Below are 14,962 nucleotides of genomic sequence, written 5' to 3'. Positions count from 1 at the left end.
AGTTTTGTTTTTGGTCACCTCTTTTTGCCACCGCGTTGTAGAATGATTATTGACAGGACATAAGTTTATTACAAAATGTTATATTTTATAATTTAAACTATTTTTTGTAACAGCTATCTAATATCTTGGACTAATTAGTTTAAATTTGAATGAGTTTTGCTGGCCCCATAGCCCATCAAAACTAAAAAGAATTTTAAAAAAAACAAAAGAAAAAAGTGGCCAAGCAAGATTTTGACTGATACAAACTAGATGAAAAACTGTCGAATAAAATTTAAAAAGAAGAGACTTGATGTTAAAAATGGACTAAATTTCAGAACACATCCAGATTGAATTTTCCAAGACCCACTCAACCATGCAATATGAAGCCACTATGTAGAAGAAAATAGTTAACTAAATGAAATGAACAGCATAAGCGACGAGGTAGGGCCTATAATTTCTTTTCTTATATACATTATCCAAAGAATACAATAAAAAATTCTATGCCTATTCACACCAGACTTTCCAGTGAGTGTATCATTAGCAGTGGAATATGCAGACTTTTTTCATCTGAAATGTCAGCCATAGAACTTGCAGTTGAAACAGTGTAGAAGAAACCCTGAATTCAATAGGAACTTTGGTGAGTCACAACGTTCCTTTCACTTCAATCATGGTAGCTTTCTCCTGTGAGAACAAGAGATAGAGGTGGTTATAATAACCATCTTTAAGTGTACTTGTACAAGCAAAGCATCCTTGGTTTTTCCAGTGTTGCTGTAGGCATGGCCCCAAGGATGCCTAGGTTCATAGCAAATGAAGCTGAGACAATACATGTCAAGGACATATTACTAGACATGTAAACCTGCTGCACAAGCTAATTCTAGAAATGTAATAAATCTCAGTCCACGAGAAGGGGGGTGTAATAAATTCAAATTAGAAAGAGAGAAGAGCATAAATTTCAAGTAATTGCAGAACTGGCAGCTTTCAACAAACATATTCGAAGATATAGAACATAGCAAGAAGTCATTGAGGTGTATGTGTTGGGTTCAACCCCTTCTCATATGTTATCCTTTCCTAACTTTCCTTTCCAGGTCATGGACCCCTCCTATGTAACCCCAAAAAACAAAAAACACAGCAAGACCTAGTCAAGGATTGAACATTTAATTTTTGACATAAAGTAAAATTAAAAAGAAGAAAAAGATCACGCCTTTTAGGTTGTGGCATGTCAAGTCTGGCTCATATGCATGTCAATGACATATTACCTCATTCTGTGCACTGGTTCGTCCATTACTCTCAGGGGGGAACCAATGCATAAGCACACCTAGATTCATGACAGCAGGTATCAATTTGAACAATAGAGGGGTTGTAACCTGAAAATCAGCAGTCATCGGGTTAATATTTCCAATTTTCCAATTAAATTAAACATTATGAAAAAACAGGGTGTCTTGTAGGGCAATGAAACTTACCAGACTAAGAGCTGTCGTCCCAAGGAGGAGGAGATACATTTTCCCCTATGGCAATAGGTGCAATTAATTAGCAAACATAATATGAAAATGCTTCTCAAAGGCAGCATGAAGAACGGAAAAGGCAATGCATCCAATAATAACAGAAGCGTGATTGTGCAAGATATTATAAGTAATGGCAACACATATATTAATTGAAGTACATCTTGCAAGGTGTAACATGTAACACTGCAGAAACAAAGCATACAAAGAAGATGACCAGCAACTTCCATCAGATGGAAATGTCCGAAGCTAAGCAGCATGACAATCTGTGATGTGAAACAGAAGACAAGAAGAGAGAAGAACCTCAACAAGATGAAGATTGGAAGCTCGGCCAAGAAGAACAAAAGCAAACTCTCCAATCTGAGCAAGTGAAATCCCGACCTAGATTGTCATGTAAACAACCATTCAGTACTCATGAAAATGTTAGCGAACAAACCATCATCCAAAACGTTGTGGCAACTTACCAGAAACGATGTCCGAACACTATAACCAAAGGCTTTAGTAACAACAGCAGCAACAGCAGTCTTAACAACTATAACAAGGATAACAGATGCCAGCAAGATATCTACATGGATCCATAGGAAATGTACATGTATAAGCATTCCAATGCTTGAGAGGAAGAGAGCTGCAAACAGGTTACGGATTGGTTCCACCTACAATATATTCATGCATCATGTCAGATGTAGCCTTTTTAATCACAAACCAAAACATTCCTTAAAACAGAATCAGCAAATCAACCTAAGAGTACCTGGTCCAAAGTATGCTGTGCAAAGTCTGTTGTAGAAATCATAACACCAGCAACAAATGAACCCAGCTCAAGGCTAAGGCCAAGCTTGTCACTGCACTGAAAAGAGATTTCAAAACATCAAAATGATATTTGACAGCATCAAGGATTTCAGAAGTTTCCAGCACAAATAATACGATGCTGCATTTATTTGCTTGCTCAAAATGGAGACATTGATTGACTTAACCTTATCAGCCTTTTCATGCTTCAGTAATTAATGAGGCTCACCTACAAGTTTACCTTTAATATTTTCTAAGAAAGTGTGATAGGAATGGTAAACAAACGTCCGCTAATGCAAGAGAAGAATGATATTTTCGTTCTTGGTTATAAAAGAATAATGCATGGAAAGATGAGAAGTCACTGTCACTAACTAATTTCCCAAAAAAAAAAAAAAAAACTAGGGTGCATTATCTCACCCATGCTGATAGTAAGCAGAATGCCACGGCAGCTAGCTGGTAAAGTTCATTTGTCTGGAGCACATGAAAAGGGGAAAAAAAATCAATATAAAGTTCATTGTTGTGAGATGAGTGTGGTTTGTGTGTGTGGGCGCATGTGCTTTTGAGAATCACCTGAGATGACAGCTGCATCATCAGTTTTAGAAAGAAGGGAACAAACGACCAACACAATAATGATATCGCTGTGAGATACATGGACAATACAAGCAACCTGAAGTTGGAAATAGTTAGATCAGATGCTACCTCATTGGCTACAGTTTCTACTAAGATTTAACATACAGCAAAATAAAAACTTGTGAAAAGGATGTAGTAACCCCATAAGATTCAGTTGGCTTGCACCAGCAGTACAAGAGGTTAATTACGTTGACTTATAAGAGAGAAAGAAACTTCGTGAATGAAAAAATAAAACAAAAGGAAATATAAATGCACGTGACAGACTTACAACTTTCCCATTGAAATTATTCCTTGTAAAAGGCCACTGGTGCCACCCAAAACTGGGAGCAAAGCAAAGAGTAAACCCACAGCACAATCCTGATACAAAAAGACAAAAGAATGAATGATATGCAAGATAACTAAATCATTTGACCAATCAGAACTTGGAAAATACCTGAAAAATAAGAGTTCCAATTGTTACTTGACCATGAAGAGAATTATTTATGTTCCGCTCCACCAAAAATTTCACTACCTGGTAAAAGATCAAAGACACGGAAAAATGTAGCTTATAATCTAATAAGAATAAGGTCTAATGACAAATAACAAGACGTCATTTCTAGTTTTAGAAAATATGTGACAGTATATTTTTATTACCACCGCTGTTGATGACATGGACAGAAAGGAACCAACAAATACACCTTCTGACAACTTGGCTCCAAAGAACTGCAAACCATGAGAGCAGAAATGTTCAGTTTCCATTAAGAAACAATCATAGCTAGTGGATTCAATCAAAATCTATATTACAGTGTAAGCACTACCATACCATGGTAAGAATGCCGCACAAGAACATAAATGTCACAATTTGAAGCAGTCCACCCAAAACAGCAACAGGCCCAACAGCTTTTAACTGCAAGGATAGAAGTCTAAGGATAGCTTTATGCAAAAGAAGCTTTTGCAGGATAAAGACAGCAAACCTTTGACAAAGAGAACTCCAGCCCCAGAGCAAACAAAAGAAAAACAACACCAAACTGAGCAACAGTTTCAACCTGCATACAAGAAAGACGTCAGCAGCCATCAAACCAAAAATGATTGAATGATAACACATATAAGCACGCTATACAACAAACCCTGATGCTGCCCTTTCTTTATACAAAAGTTGATGGTTGTCATTCATAAAATATCACCGCACTATATCTCCAAATACTGAAATGGAACTAAACTAAATGGGCAGGCTCTCTCACATTTGGCTCAGGAATTGCGTTGCAAGTTAATTAATGTGTTATTAGCAAGAGAAATTGATTAGATCACCTTATCTTCAGCCTTCTTGTTTCATTTTGTTTATCTTAAATTTTGTTTCGTAAATTTTATGGCCCATAGTCAAGGTATGAACTTGCACTTTAAGTTAACGCCTCAGGATCATATTTTGAAAACACAAGACAATCATCATTACAGGTTCGATAAACAAATCCAGATTTCACAAGAAACTTAGAAAATATTGAATAATGATAAAATATTCATCCTAAAAATGGCAATCAGAATCTGCAACAGAAATTATGAGCCATAAATTTTAAAAACAGGAGAGACCAAACTGGGCATATCAAAGAAATAGTCACAGCTAAATTACTTCTGCTAAAGATGATCTGAAGTGACGTTTTAATGACTTACCTGTACCATTTCACTAATAAAATTCAATCCCCCAGGCCCAATAAGGGAGCCAGCAAGGAGATAGCCCACAATAACCTACAATATGGGCAAGATATTAGAAGACTGAACCATAGCATTCCCATTTTATAGATCACATTTTTCTGTAACAATCAAATATATCAATATAGTACTAGAAAATGTTGGATCAGCAATCAACTAAAAATATAAAAATGAAAAGCCCCAGATGCAATAATTAGCTATTGTAACAAAATACAGACCGGTTGGCCCAAACAGGAAAAGAGAATTCCACCAATGGCTGCAGAAACTATCGCAACCACCAAATCTGATATTAGCCTGCATGAATTTGAAGCAGTCCAATATTACAGATCGATCTCAGGGTGAAAAAGAGTGGGGAAACAGCAGTATAACCAAGAATTATGAAAATAAAGGGCATTAACAAGCGATGTTTACCATTCACTTAGAAGTAGCACAATTAGCAAAGACAAGATCCAAAGACATAAGCCCAACAAAAACAAGTAATAGGAGGAAGTATTGGTTTTTCCATTCAGCACAATTTTCTTGATGGGGACCGATACTGAAACAAAATTACCTACCATAGGATTAAATTGCCATTCAGATCCATCAACAACTGAAAATTATTTCCAAAAAGGAAGGGGGCAAAAAACATGCCCAGAAATCTAGCATTTTACCAGAGTTATTATATCTGAATTTTTAGAGCATTCTATTATTTAAAATAAATTACAAGCAAAAAATCATAATAAATGTCAACCTTAAATCCAACTGAAGTACTGGGTATTTGGATTTCTTGTTTGACATCACAAAAACATTGTCCTGCCACACAGTAGGATAAACGAATAGATGAGTCGGATGAAAATTAATAAACTAAAAGCATAATGTACAATCAACCAAGGCTTTGCATCATAAGTCAGAACACCTTTCTGTCAATCAAGGTTGTTGCATCATCAGAATCTTCATTCTCCAGGAGAACACGTCTTGAAATTGAAATGATCTGGTAGCACTGATAAGGGGGGGAAATTCAATATAAAAGAGAAAAGGCCTTCTGGTAATTCAAGAAAACTACATCTAATCACCCATTATAAATGACTAATTTATTAGTAACAAGTCGTACTTTCCCTCCTGAGTATCATTTCTCTTGCCTTTATCGTGAGTAATCTTTGCTACAGTCTCCAGTACAGCCTGCAAAATATGACCAAAATGTCTATAACTCACATTTACGTAAACAATAACATAGCTCAACTATCAACAGAAGACTACGTTTGTTCACTATAGACACGAAAGGCAATAAACTGTCACAAAATGAATGTGAGGGGCAAAGATTTGACAAACACAGTACAAGTGCTGTACGAAACAACCAACTTTCAGAGATGGAGGCATCTCTCCTTACATTTCTTTTTGTAATTCCTTTTCATGGGGCTTGTTATATTAAATTGACCAGCGTATGGCAATGAAAACATTATTTTGCTGCATAATAAAATGCATTTTCCCTCTACGATCTATAACTAAAACAATTTACGGCACAAAATATCTGTGCAAACTATGCACACAAAAATAGGCGTACCTGTTGATCAGCTACAGTAGTGTTGAAGCTACTCTTATCAGCTCCTAGCAAAGATGGAAGAGAATAATTAAAATCCATTCACAATGCTTCAAACAGCTTTATGAGCCAGATGATTTATGTTATGGACAGTGAACCAAGAAAATTAGATGAGTCTGGAATGAGAAATAAAATTAAACATAGTATGTAGAGGACAATGCTATCATGTCATTCATTCCCAAAAACACAACGTAATGCTACGATTCACCACCTAACGAATACCCACCAGTACAAGCATAGAACAACGTTAGGGAAGGGAAATTGACAATCGAGCACAGCCTATGTAAGTTTTCATGACATTTGGGCATGAGAGATTTTCATTTAACCACACATCCTGCAACACCTAGCTTAGAACAGAAAAATAAGGAAACTTAAAAAAAAAAAAAAAAAAAAATCCAAAAAGCAGCTTTCACTAACATCCCAACCATGTCAAGCCTCCAAGAACATGGAGCAAATCTAGTTATCTAGATGCTATGGTCAAGTGTGGTAACTCCCTAAACCATGCTGCTTTGTAGATACGCTTATGCACCATATAGAAGTACACCTGCGGGAACACCTTCCCACAAGGCAAATTTTTTCTAAGTTGAAATGCATAATTACTTCCGCTAGCTGATCGGTTGAGTATTTTAGGGGCAGACAAGTTGCCCTTTCGATGCCACCAGAATTTCATTCAACACAACCGAATAAACCACGTCTTACACTAGGAAGTTTCACCCTGGCACTCTGATTTCGCCTTAAGAGCAAAGATTAATGCATACAATTATTTTTTATATAATTTGAAAAATTACAAACAAAAGATCAACTACTTTTGTGCTCTATTCTCCCGAACCAATAAGCAGTTCACAAAAAATGAAAAACGGAGAAGCAATAAGCAAAAAAGGAAATAGCTCCAGGCCCAGGTCAAAGATCATTGTAAAAAATTATGAAATAGCACAGTTAGAAGAGAAAATAAAAACCTTCAGGCTGGTCATTCTCGGAAAATTCTTTCTCAAGGACACGATCGAACATTTTAGCCAAGCTGCCATCACCAGGATCCGATGAAGATGAGTTTGGCATACTCCCGTAGAACCTTTCTCGTACTTCCTTCTCCGATCTGGCGGGAGCACAAACCCTCGCACAAACTGCGATGGATAAAACACAGCACCAGAATCCAAACATCCCCCATTTTTGGGGGACTCCAACTGCCATCAAATTCAATGCAGGTATCGATTTTTTCAGCAAGTGCAATTCAATTCAACAGAAGCATTGAAAAGCTAAGACGAGAAATCAACAGGGAGTGATTCAGAAAAGGAAGCACTTGAAGCGAAGATTCGATCTTTGAAGCTTAAAGAAGTATTATTTCGGAAGGTCGTTACGCGATTTGCAGTTTTGATTCCTTAGGGGCGGGATGTGACCGCAGGTGAACGATCTCACGAGAGCGGGGGGGAAAACAATATTAAGACGAAATTACAAAAAGGTTACGGGGACAGGGACCGCAGTTCGAAGAAGCATGAGGACTTTTTCGTAATTTAAGCTCTGTAGAATTCCGTTTCCACCTGACCCGTGAATTGAAGACGAAGGAAGGCTCACCTTTTTAGTATTATATTAGTTCGGATCTTTAATATGAGATCTTATTTGATTTTTATTTTAATCTTAAATATAAGATTTCAACTCACTCTATCTCTTATATTTATAAATTTTTTTTCAAGGTAGTCCTTCTAATATAATAGTTCTATTCAATATACTTGATTAGTAAGAATATTTTAGAAAAGGCAACACCTATTTATTACAAATAACTAACTTAGTTTATTTTCTTAATCTACTCAAATTAGTTAACTAGTTCTTATAATTAAGATGGGAAGTAGTAATTTATTATTTTGGTGGTTGGTCTAATTACGCTTTCTAAACATTTTTTATTTTATGTCATTGGTTGAAGTTGACAACTTCTTGCGCATATTTGGACCTTTAGGTATAACACTTTTTTTTTTTTTCAAAAAAAGTCCTTTTGTTATTTAGTTAGAGTATGATGGAATTGTCTTCCTTTACGTAGGTGTGTGTCAATTTGGGCATCCCATGATTTTGAACTTTCCTTCCTATGTTGTTTTTCCTTCACATGCATCTTATTGAAAGACTGCCCACATTAGAGGTGATTGGATCAATGTTCATTGGCTCACGTCTCTGTTTAGAAAGGATAATCATATTTAATACGTATCAGTTTGTGTATAATGCAACTTATCAAGTTTTAGACAATTTATGATATACTAATTTCGACGTAAATGACCAAAATATTAGTGGCATCCTAATATTAACATTGAATCTTAGAAAATACTCCTCCAATCCTTAATATAAGACCCATTTAACTAATTTGATTAGATTAAGGAAGTTAGGTAAGTTAGTTAATTATAAGAAAAGTAACACATTTTTCTTAAAACACCATAATAATCTTTTTTAATACCTCCTCTCTCTCTTCTACTTGATTATGGTTGAGGGAGTATTCATAGGGGTAATTTAGAGAAAATTAATAAATGTGACAAATGGGTCTTATATTTAGGACCAAAACCAATTTAAGAATTAGGTCTTATATTAAGGACCGGAAGAGTATTTTTATAAAGCAGCTACTTTGTCCCTTTTCACAGTGTATATTTCTCCCCAGAGTTATTAAGAATCGCCAACTACATATTTATTATGTAATGAGAACTTTTGTCACTCAGGCTACCTAAATTAGAGTAATTCTCATGGAAACTTTAGCCTATGCTGAATCCATGTCACACTGAGTGATGCAAATGCCCATCCTCACTTTGGGAAAAATTATAAGGGCATGTAAATTTTGCAATTTTGCACCCCCTAGATTACTAAACAAAATATTTATAAATAACAAAATTAACTAATTTTATGAATATCTATCCTATATTAAGATTGAATGGAATATAATCTAACTCATTAAATCATATGTAATTTCAATCCCAAGTTTTGAACTTTGCACCAGTATAAAAGCAACAGCTAATTTATAAAAATTAGTTTGAAGAAGGCATAGAATTTATTTGTCTAGAGGTTATTTTATAATTTACACCAAAGTTCATCATCTACGCCCAATTAATATTAATAATAACAAGACAATAAATATGAGGCCAGCAAAATTCCACTAGTCTAAATAAACAAAGTGAAAGAAAACTTAAAAATTCAATGCACACCAACCTTTCATATTTCTCTCTGGTAGTACCTACCCACCCACCCGCAAAAAGATTGATATGACGTGGCACGCTCAGCGTTCATCCTCTCCGATATCTCATCCTCAGGGAGCGTGTGCTTCCCACAAGTCAAGTAACACTCACAATCCAATCTCGCTCTATTATTTCTCATCCGCTCTGCAAAGTGCTCAGAGAGGGAGAGAGAATAATGGAGTCGGTTCTAAGTCCTGTTGGTTTAGGCTTCTTCTGCCACACCCCAGCTTCATCCAAGAGAGCAATTGTGGGTACCCAATTCAATTCTTGCTCATTTGCTGGTGTTCATGGCGGCACAACTAAACGCACCGTGTTGGTGAAAGCTGAGGGTGCGGGAATCAACCCAGATGTCAGGAAGACCGAAGAGAAAGTGGTGGACTCTGTGGTCATCACTGAACTCTCTAAGCCCCTCACTGCTTATTGCAGGTCCACTTTTCTTCTTTCCTTTAGATTTTCTTAACGAATCTCAAACTATCCCTGGGATATATATATATATTTCCCTTTTTCGTTTCGTTAGAGAATGATCAGGATTTTATGACGTAGATGACCATTTTGGTTTGTAACAAGTGGAGATTTTTTTATGGGAGTTGATGTACTGTACTGGAATTTATTAAAGGGGGGAAAATGAATCCTTGTGCAATTAGGCTGAATAAGAACTTTGTTATCTGTAACCTAGTTAGGGACGTTCAGTCGTTCATAGCCAAAATTCTCATTGTAGAGTGCTTGACAGTTGCTTAAGTGCTTGTCAAGCTCCATGAATATCATTACCTGGATAAGCTCATTTTCATTCATGCTTCAGTATACAGAATACCTCTTTCTGTAAAATAATGTTCTTCATAGGTTAGTATTTTAGGGACCATCTTTTCAATTAAATAGTTGGTGACCACTGACACCTTTCTATTATATACATCTCTGCTCCTTCATCATGAACATCGATGTGTTTTCTCAATTGAATTTTCCGATATTGATGTATATGACATTCTGAACTGACGTATCAGGAAGGGAGCAAGTCTCTTTCTATGGCTTAAGTTGCCAGCAAGCATAATCATGCACATAGTTTTGTAGTATAAGAATATTCGTTTATTATTGTAGTCACCAGTAGTACACCAGCAAACCAGGCTAAGTGTCAATGGCCAGGGAAATGATGGTGGGATATACTTCATGGCATTAGAGTTTAGCTGATTATTCTATAAAGGCTACTGTAAATAAAACGTAACATGATATAGAGGCAGCTGATTTCTTTCATTATGGTATCTTTGAATATTGGTAAGTTCATGGTCCTGCCGATTAGACTAGGCTCTGCCTGATTGAGCATGATGATTCTCCATCATATTCTCAACAGGTTTAGGGTTAAAATGGGTTAAAATTTAGGAGTCCATGGTGAATGCAGACCCTGGGTCAACGAGGACATTTCTTTGGCCGAAGAATGAGGGCATAAATTATACGACATAAAAAATATATGAAATTTTAATACACACACACATGTATCTGCTTGGATTTAGTGAGTACAAAGTTATAGGGGTAGTGAGGGCGAAATTTGAAAATTTACAATACTTGCAAATTTTCCCAAGTTGAGTGGCAGCATTTGCCCACCCTCAACTCTATCGATCCACCACCCATGTGGCCATAGAATAATTCCTTCTACGATACAATCGATTGATTCCCCATCATGTTCCTTGAGAAAAGTTGCATTTGGCGTAGTTAATCCACTGAAGCAAACCACACTTTGATATAGAGTAATGCAGCTACAGAGATGCTTTTGTAAGCAGATTGAAACATTCTTGGACATTGGGCATATTCTGGCTAAATGAAGTATGGCGGGCGTTATGCATAGCCAACATTAATCTCAGTAAAATCACTCAATATATTTGATCTTTGATCTCTAAATAGCAAGACTAGGTATGATTATTATATCTTTTGGATCTCTATAACTTTGTGCATGCTATTATTATTGAGCTATATTGTCCACTAGACGGCTAGTTCATCTATTATTGCCTTTTTTTTGGTGGAGGGTCTGTATGATAGTCTTGTCTTCCTAAATAAATAGCCGAGACTATTATTTGAGACGCAAGATAGAAATAGCAGGTTTATAAGGGACATGCCATTCTAACACCTCAAGGTTTATATCCTTTGAGGTAACCCAGCCCCTTATAATTTACACTCGTGATACAGTATGCGTGCTTCTGCTTTCTCTTCACTGCCATGCCTTTCAATTGTGCAGCTGTAAGGAGAAGTGAAATGAAATTCAGCTTTGGAAAGGTAGAAATTCATGTAATTGTAAAGAACCTTAGAGATGGAAAGATAAAGAGAAGGGAGAAAATGAGAGGAAGAGAAAGAAGAAAGCGAATTCCACATATAAACTCATTCTGTGTCACTTACATTCTCATCATATAGCAAATTTTGACCTCAAGGACACAAAAATGGCTTATAATTATGTGTTTTAGGTTTCAAGGATATGTGTGTTAATGACTGTGGGGGGTTTTTGGTGCAGATGTTGGAGATCAGGGACGTTCCCTGTGTGATGGAAGCCATGTAAAGCACAACAAAGCCACAGGGGATAATGTTGGTCCCCTTCTGTTGAAGAAGTGATGTGAAACTGTTGTGATCTCTTCTGTTGTATTAGGGGAGAGTAATAAGGCAGAATAGTTTTTACTTTTTATTATATGCAGCAAACTAGTGAATTTAATGTCGGAATATAGAATTGAGCCCAGCGTGATGTGAATCCTCTTCCTTGTGGTGGGGGTCTGACTGGTATTTGCCGAAGCGCCCAGTTTTCTAGAATTAGTATCTCCATTGGTTTTGACCAGAATTAAGTTGACTTATTAAATGAAATTTAAGTCATCTAACTCTAACATGCGTGGATGTATGCCAGATTTAAAATGTTAATGTACAGTTTGGTACCAGGGAAATAGAAGGGAAGGGAAGGAGAGAATTTTTTTAATAAGCTCTATTTTAAAAAAATTAGAGAAGTGAGGTTTTAAAATTTTAATAAAGAAAAGAAGTAATATAAAAGAGTACAAAAAAATTAAAAAAGTCTTTAACCCCAGTTCTTAATTTTTCAAATTAAACTAATTAAAATTTTTTCTTCCCTCCCTTTCTTTTCATTTTCCTGGTACCAAACAAACCTTAAAATATGGTAAATTATGTCTTCTTAATGTAATATCTCTGTAAGCTCATTACGAAAATACTTCCATTTTTAACTCTCACCTTATGTTTTAGTTAAGAAGAAAATACGTCTCTTTCTCAAACTTCAGTGCATAAAATCCCAGGAAATTGCGACGCATGACTCTTATGCTGCACCTGCATCCAATTGGTTTTCCAGGGCGAGAAATATTAAATACTTCATTTTCTATAAAATATATATTTATTTTGCTTTCCATAATTACATGTCTCAGCCAGAAAAAAAAAAAATATGTGCCTTAATTCGGACATCTAAGTTTAGTACTCTAGTCGGATAAAAAGAAAATGAGAAACGAAGTAGGATAAACACACACAATTCGAAACTCTCATCCTCCCTTTTTATCCTTTCTCTCTCTCTTTTTTTTTAAAACAGTTAAATTAACTTATTTTAACGGTTTAGATTTTAATTTTTTATCAACTATTTATAAAAAAATTTTAAAAACATTTAGCGTATTTGTAAACTATTAGAATTAAATTTTAATATAATGTGTAATTGTATTTATTATTTTTATAATTTAATATTTTAATAATAATTTTAAAAAATTTAAGTATGAACTGTTAAAATATTAATCTAATAGTTAAAAAGAAAAAAAAAAAAATAATGAGAAGAAAAGAGAAAGAGGTTTCAAACAGCGCACACTCTGTGATATTGAAACAAAAGGCGGGTGGAGGTTGTGGACTATTCAATGAAAATAAGATTATTAGTCATTACATACGTGCTTCGTTTGAATTTCAAAGCGAAAAGCGTGCTCCGTCCTCTGAGGGCTACACAAGTAATTAGACCATAGATCACACTAATTAACCAACCTGGATGCCAATTCCGCAAAGCTGGATTTGGAATTTTCAAATTAATGATTTGCTGTTTACAGTTTTTTTTTTAAAATTAATTCGCACCTCAAGCGTGTGGACAAACAAAGCGGGCCAAAGCTTTCCTCTTTTCCTCTTGGAAAAATGATAAGCAGAGGCGTCGTGGACAACTAGTGTCCTGTATGTTCAGACAAATCCTAGAGCCAAGTGTTGTACTCTACTGCTCTCTGCGGTTTTTTATTTTTATTTTTTATGAATATAATATTTTTACGGATATCCATCTATCTATTACTTTTTCTTCTAATTCAAAATATAAACTAAATTTTATTAGTAGATTTTTTTTTAAAAATAACATTTACTTTTATCTAAGTATTTAATGATTTTTTTATTTTACTTTTTATATATTCTCTTTCCTTTTGATTCATTTATTACATCTTTTTACTTATTTTCTTTATTAATAAAAACATATTGGGAAAAAAAATATATGTCTTATATATATTATTTTTTTAAACTGATTTTAACTAGTTTCTTCATAACATAAATGGATAAAGTTTAGCTTATATTGAATTGGAGGAATATTATCTCTCTTATCCTATATCATAATATCTCCCATATCTCTGCTATCCATAATTATCTCTTATTATCATAGAATTTGTAAATTCTATTGAAGATGTACAATTGTGCCTATAAACAGATGGTTTGTATCATATGTTGAGTATATGTATGGAATAAAAATAATCTTTTATTTTTTTTATTTTCTATTCTCTACTTTTCCTCTATATTCTACCATTTATTTCATAACATGATTCAAAGTTTTAAATTAATTCAATTTTTATAAGATTCAGTTTAACAACTGAACGGTAAATAACAACAAATTTTGACAAAATACCTAATTTACAATTTCACATTTTCACAGTTTTTTTTTGCTGATTTTTTCTTCCTTTTTTTTTAACAAATTTGATACTTGAAAGCTTGGTGGTTAATCCTTAAATTGTTAAGGTAAATGTTTATCATGTATAGTGAATAACTAGATGAAATTTGTAAATAATATGAAAGAGAAGTCTCATTCATTTATTTTAATAAGTTTAAAATTGGGAAAAAACACTTATTGTCAATCAACCTCTTATAATATACTAACTAATTCCGGTCCTTAATATAAAATCTTATTTGATTTTTATTTTGATCTAAATATAAGACCTCAAGTCCACTTGTCTCTCATATTCATACATTTTTTCTAAGATAATCCTTCTAACAATGATAGTTCTAGTAAATATATTTGATTAGCAAGGATATTTTAGGAAAACAATCCCTATTTATTACAAATAATTAACATAACTTATTTTTTAATATCCTCAATTAATCAACTAGCTCTTATAACTAGGAAGGAAGTAGTGTATAATTAAAGAATTGTGGTGCATAGTAGTTAAAGGAATTTTTCAAATAACATGAAGGAGGCACCTCATTAATTGTCAAACTATCATAATATCAAGTAAACTAACAAAGTGTGGTGAATAGTTAAAAAATGTTGTAGTTAACCTGTAATAAAACTTAATAATTAACTTATGTGCCATTACATCTTGTCTTAAAACATGAGATTCAGGTAAGAATTTGTATTGGTCTCACTT

At 34.4% G+C, this 14,962-nt stretch overlaps 2 protein-coding genes across 2 annotated transcripts; one reads left to right on the top strand and one right to left on the bottom strand.

Annotated features, from left to right (window-relative positions):
- Positions 1 to 239: 239 nt before the first annotated feature.
- LOC114715724 (K(+) efflux antiporter 5) lies at positions 240 to 7,542 on the bottom strand. The gene is given in 21 exon segments (XM_028900598.1): positions 240 to 660; positions 1,236 to 1,343; positions 1,440 to 1,484; positions 1,782 to 1,859; positions 1,943 to 2,131; positions 2,227 to 2,322; positions 2,679 to 2,732; positions 2,832 to 2,928; positions 3,160 to 3,248; positions 3,325 to 3,402; positions 3,525 to 3,593; positions 3,694 to 3,777; positions 3,845 to 3,916; positions 4,536 to 4,610; positions 4,793 to 4,868; positions 5,305 to 5,366; positions 5,470 to 5,519; positions 5,522 to 5,553; positions 5,665 to 5,732; positions 6,115 to 6,158; positions 7,107 to 7,542. Coding segments are annotated over 21 exon segments (1,737 nt in total). The 5' UTR covers positions 7,339 to 7,542; the 3' UTR covers positions 240 to 621.
- A 1,851-nt stretch (positions 7,543 to 9,393) lies between these two features.
- Positions 9,394 to 11,970, top strand: LOC114715758 (CDGSH iron-sulfur domain-containing protein NEET). The gene is given in 3 exon segments (XM_028900639.1): positions 9,394 to 9,776; positions 11,842 to 11,865; positions 11,867 to 11,970. Coding segments are annotated over 3 exon segments (348 nt in total). The 5' UTR covers positions 9,394 to 9,525; the 3' UTR covers positions 11,940 to 11,970.
- Positions 11,971 to 14,962: the final 2,992 nt, after the last annotated feature.

Source organism: Neltuma alba, unplaced genomic scaffold, assembly GCF_004799145.2.
Source record: "Neltuma alba isolate B1F8T4 unplaced genomic scaffold, ASM479914v2 tig00011610_pilon, whole genome shotgun sequence".
Lineage (NCBI taxonomy): Eukaryota > Viridiplantae > Streptophyta > Magnoliopsida > Fabales > Fabaceae > Neltuma > Neltuma alba.
The sequence above is the reverse complement of the archived record's forward strand: the minus strand, read 5'-3'. Positions and strand labels throughout refer to the sequence as shown.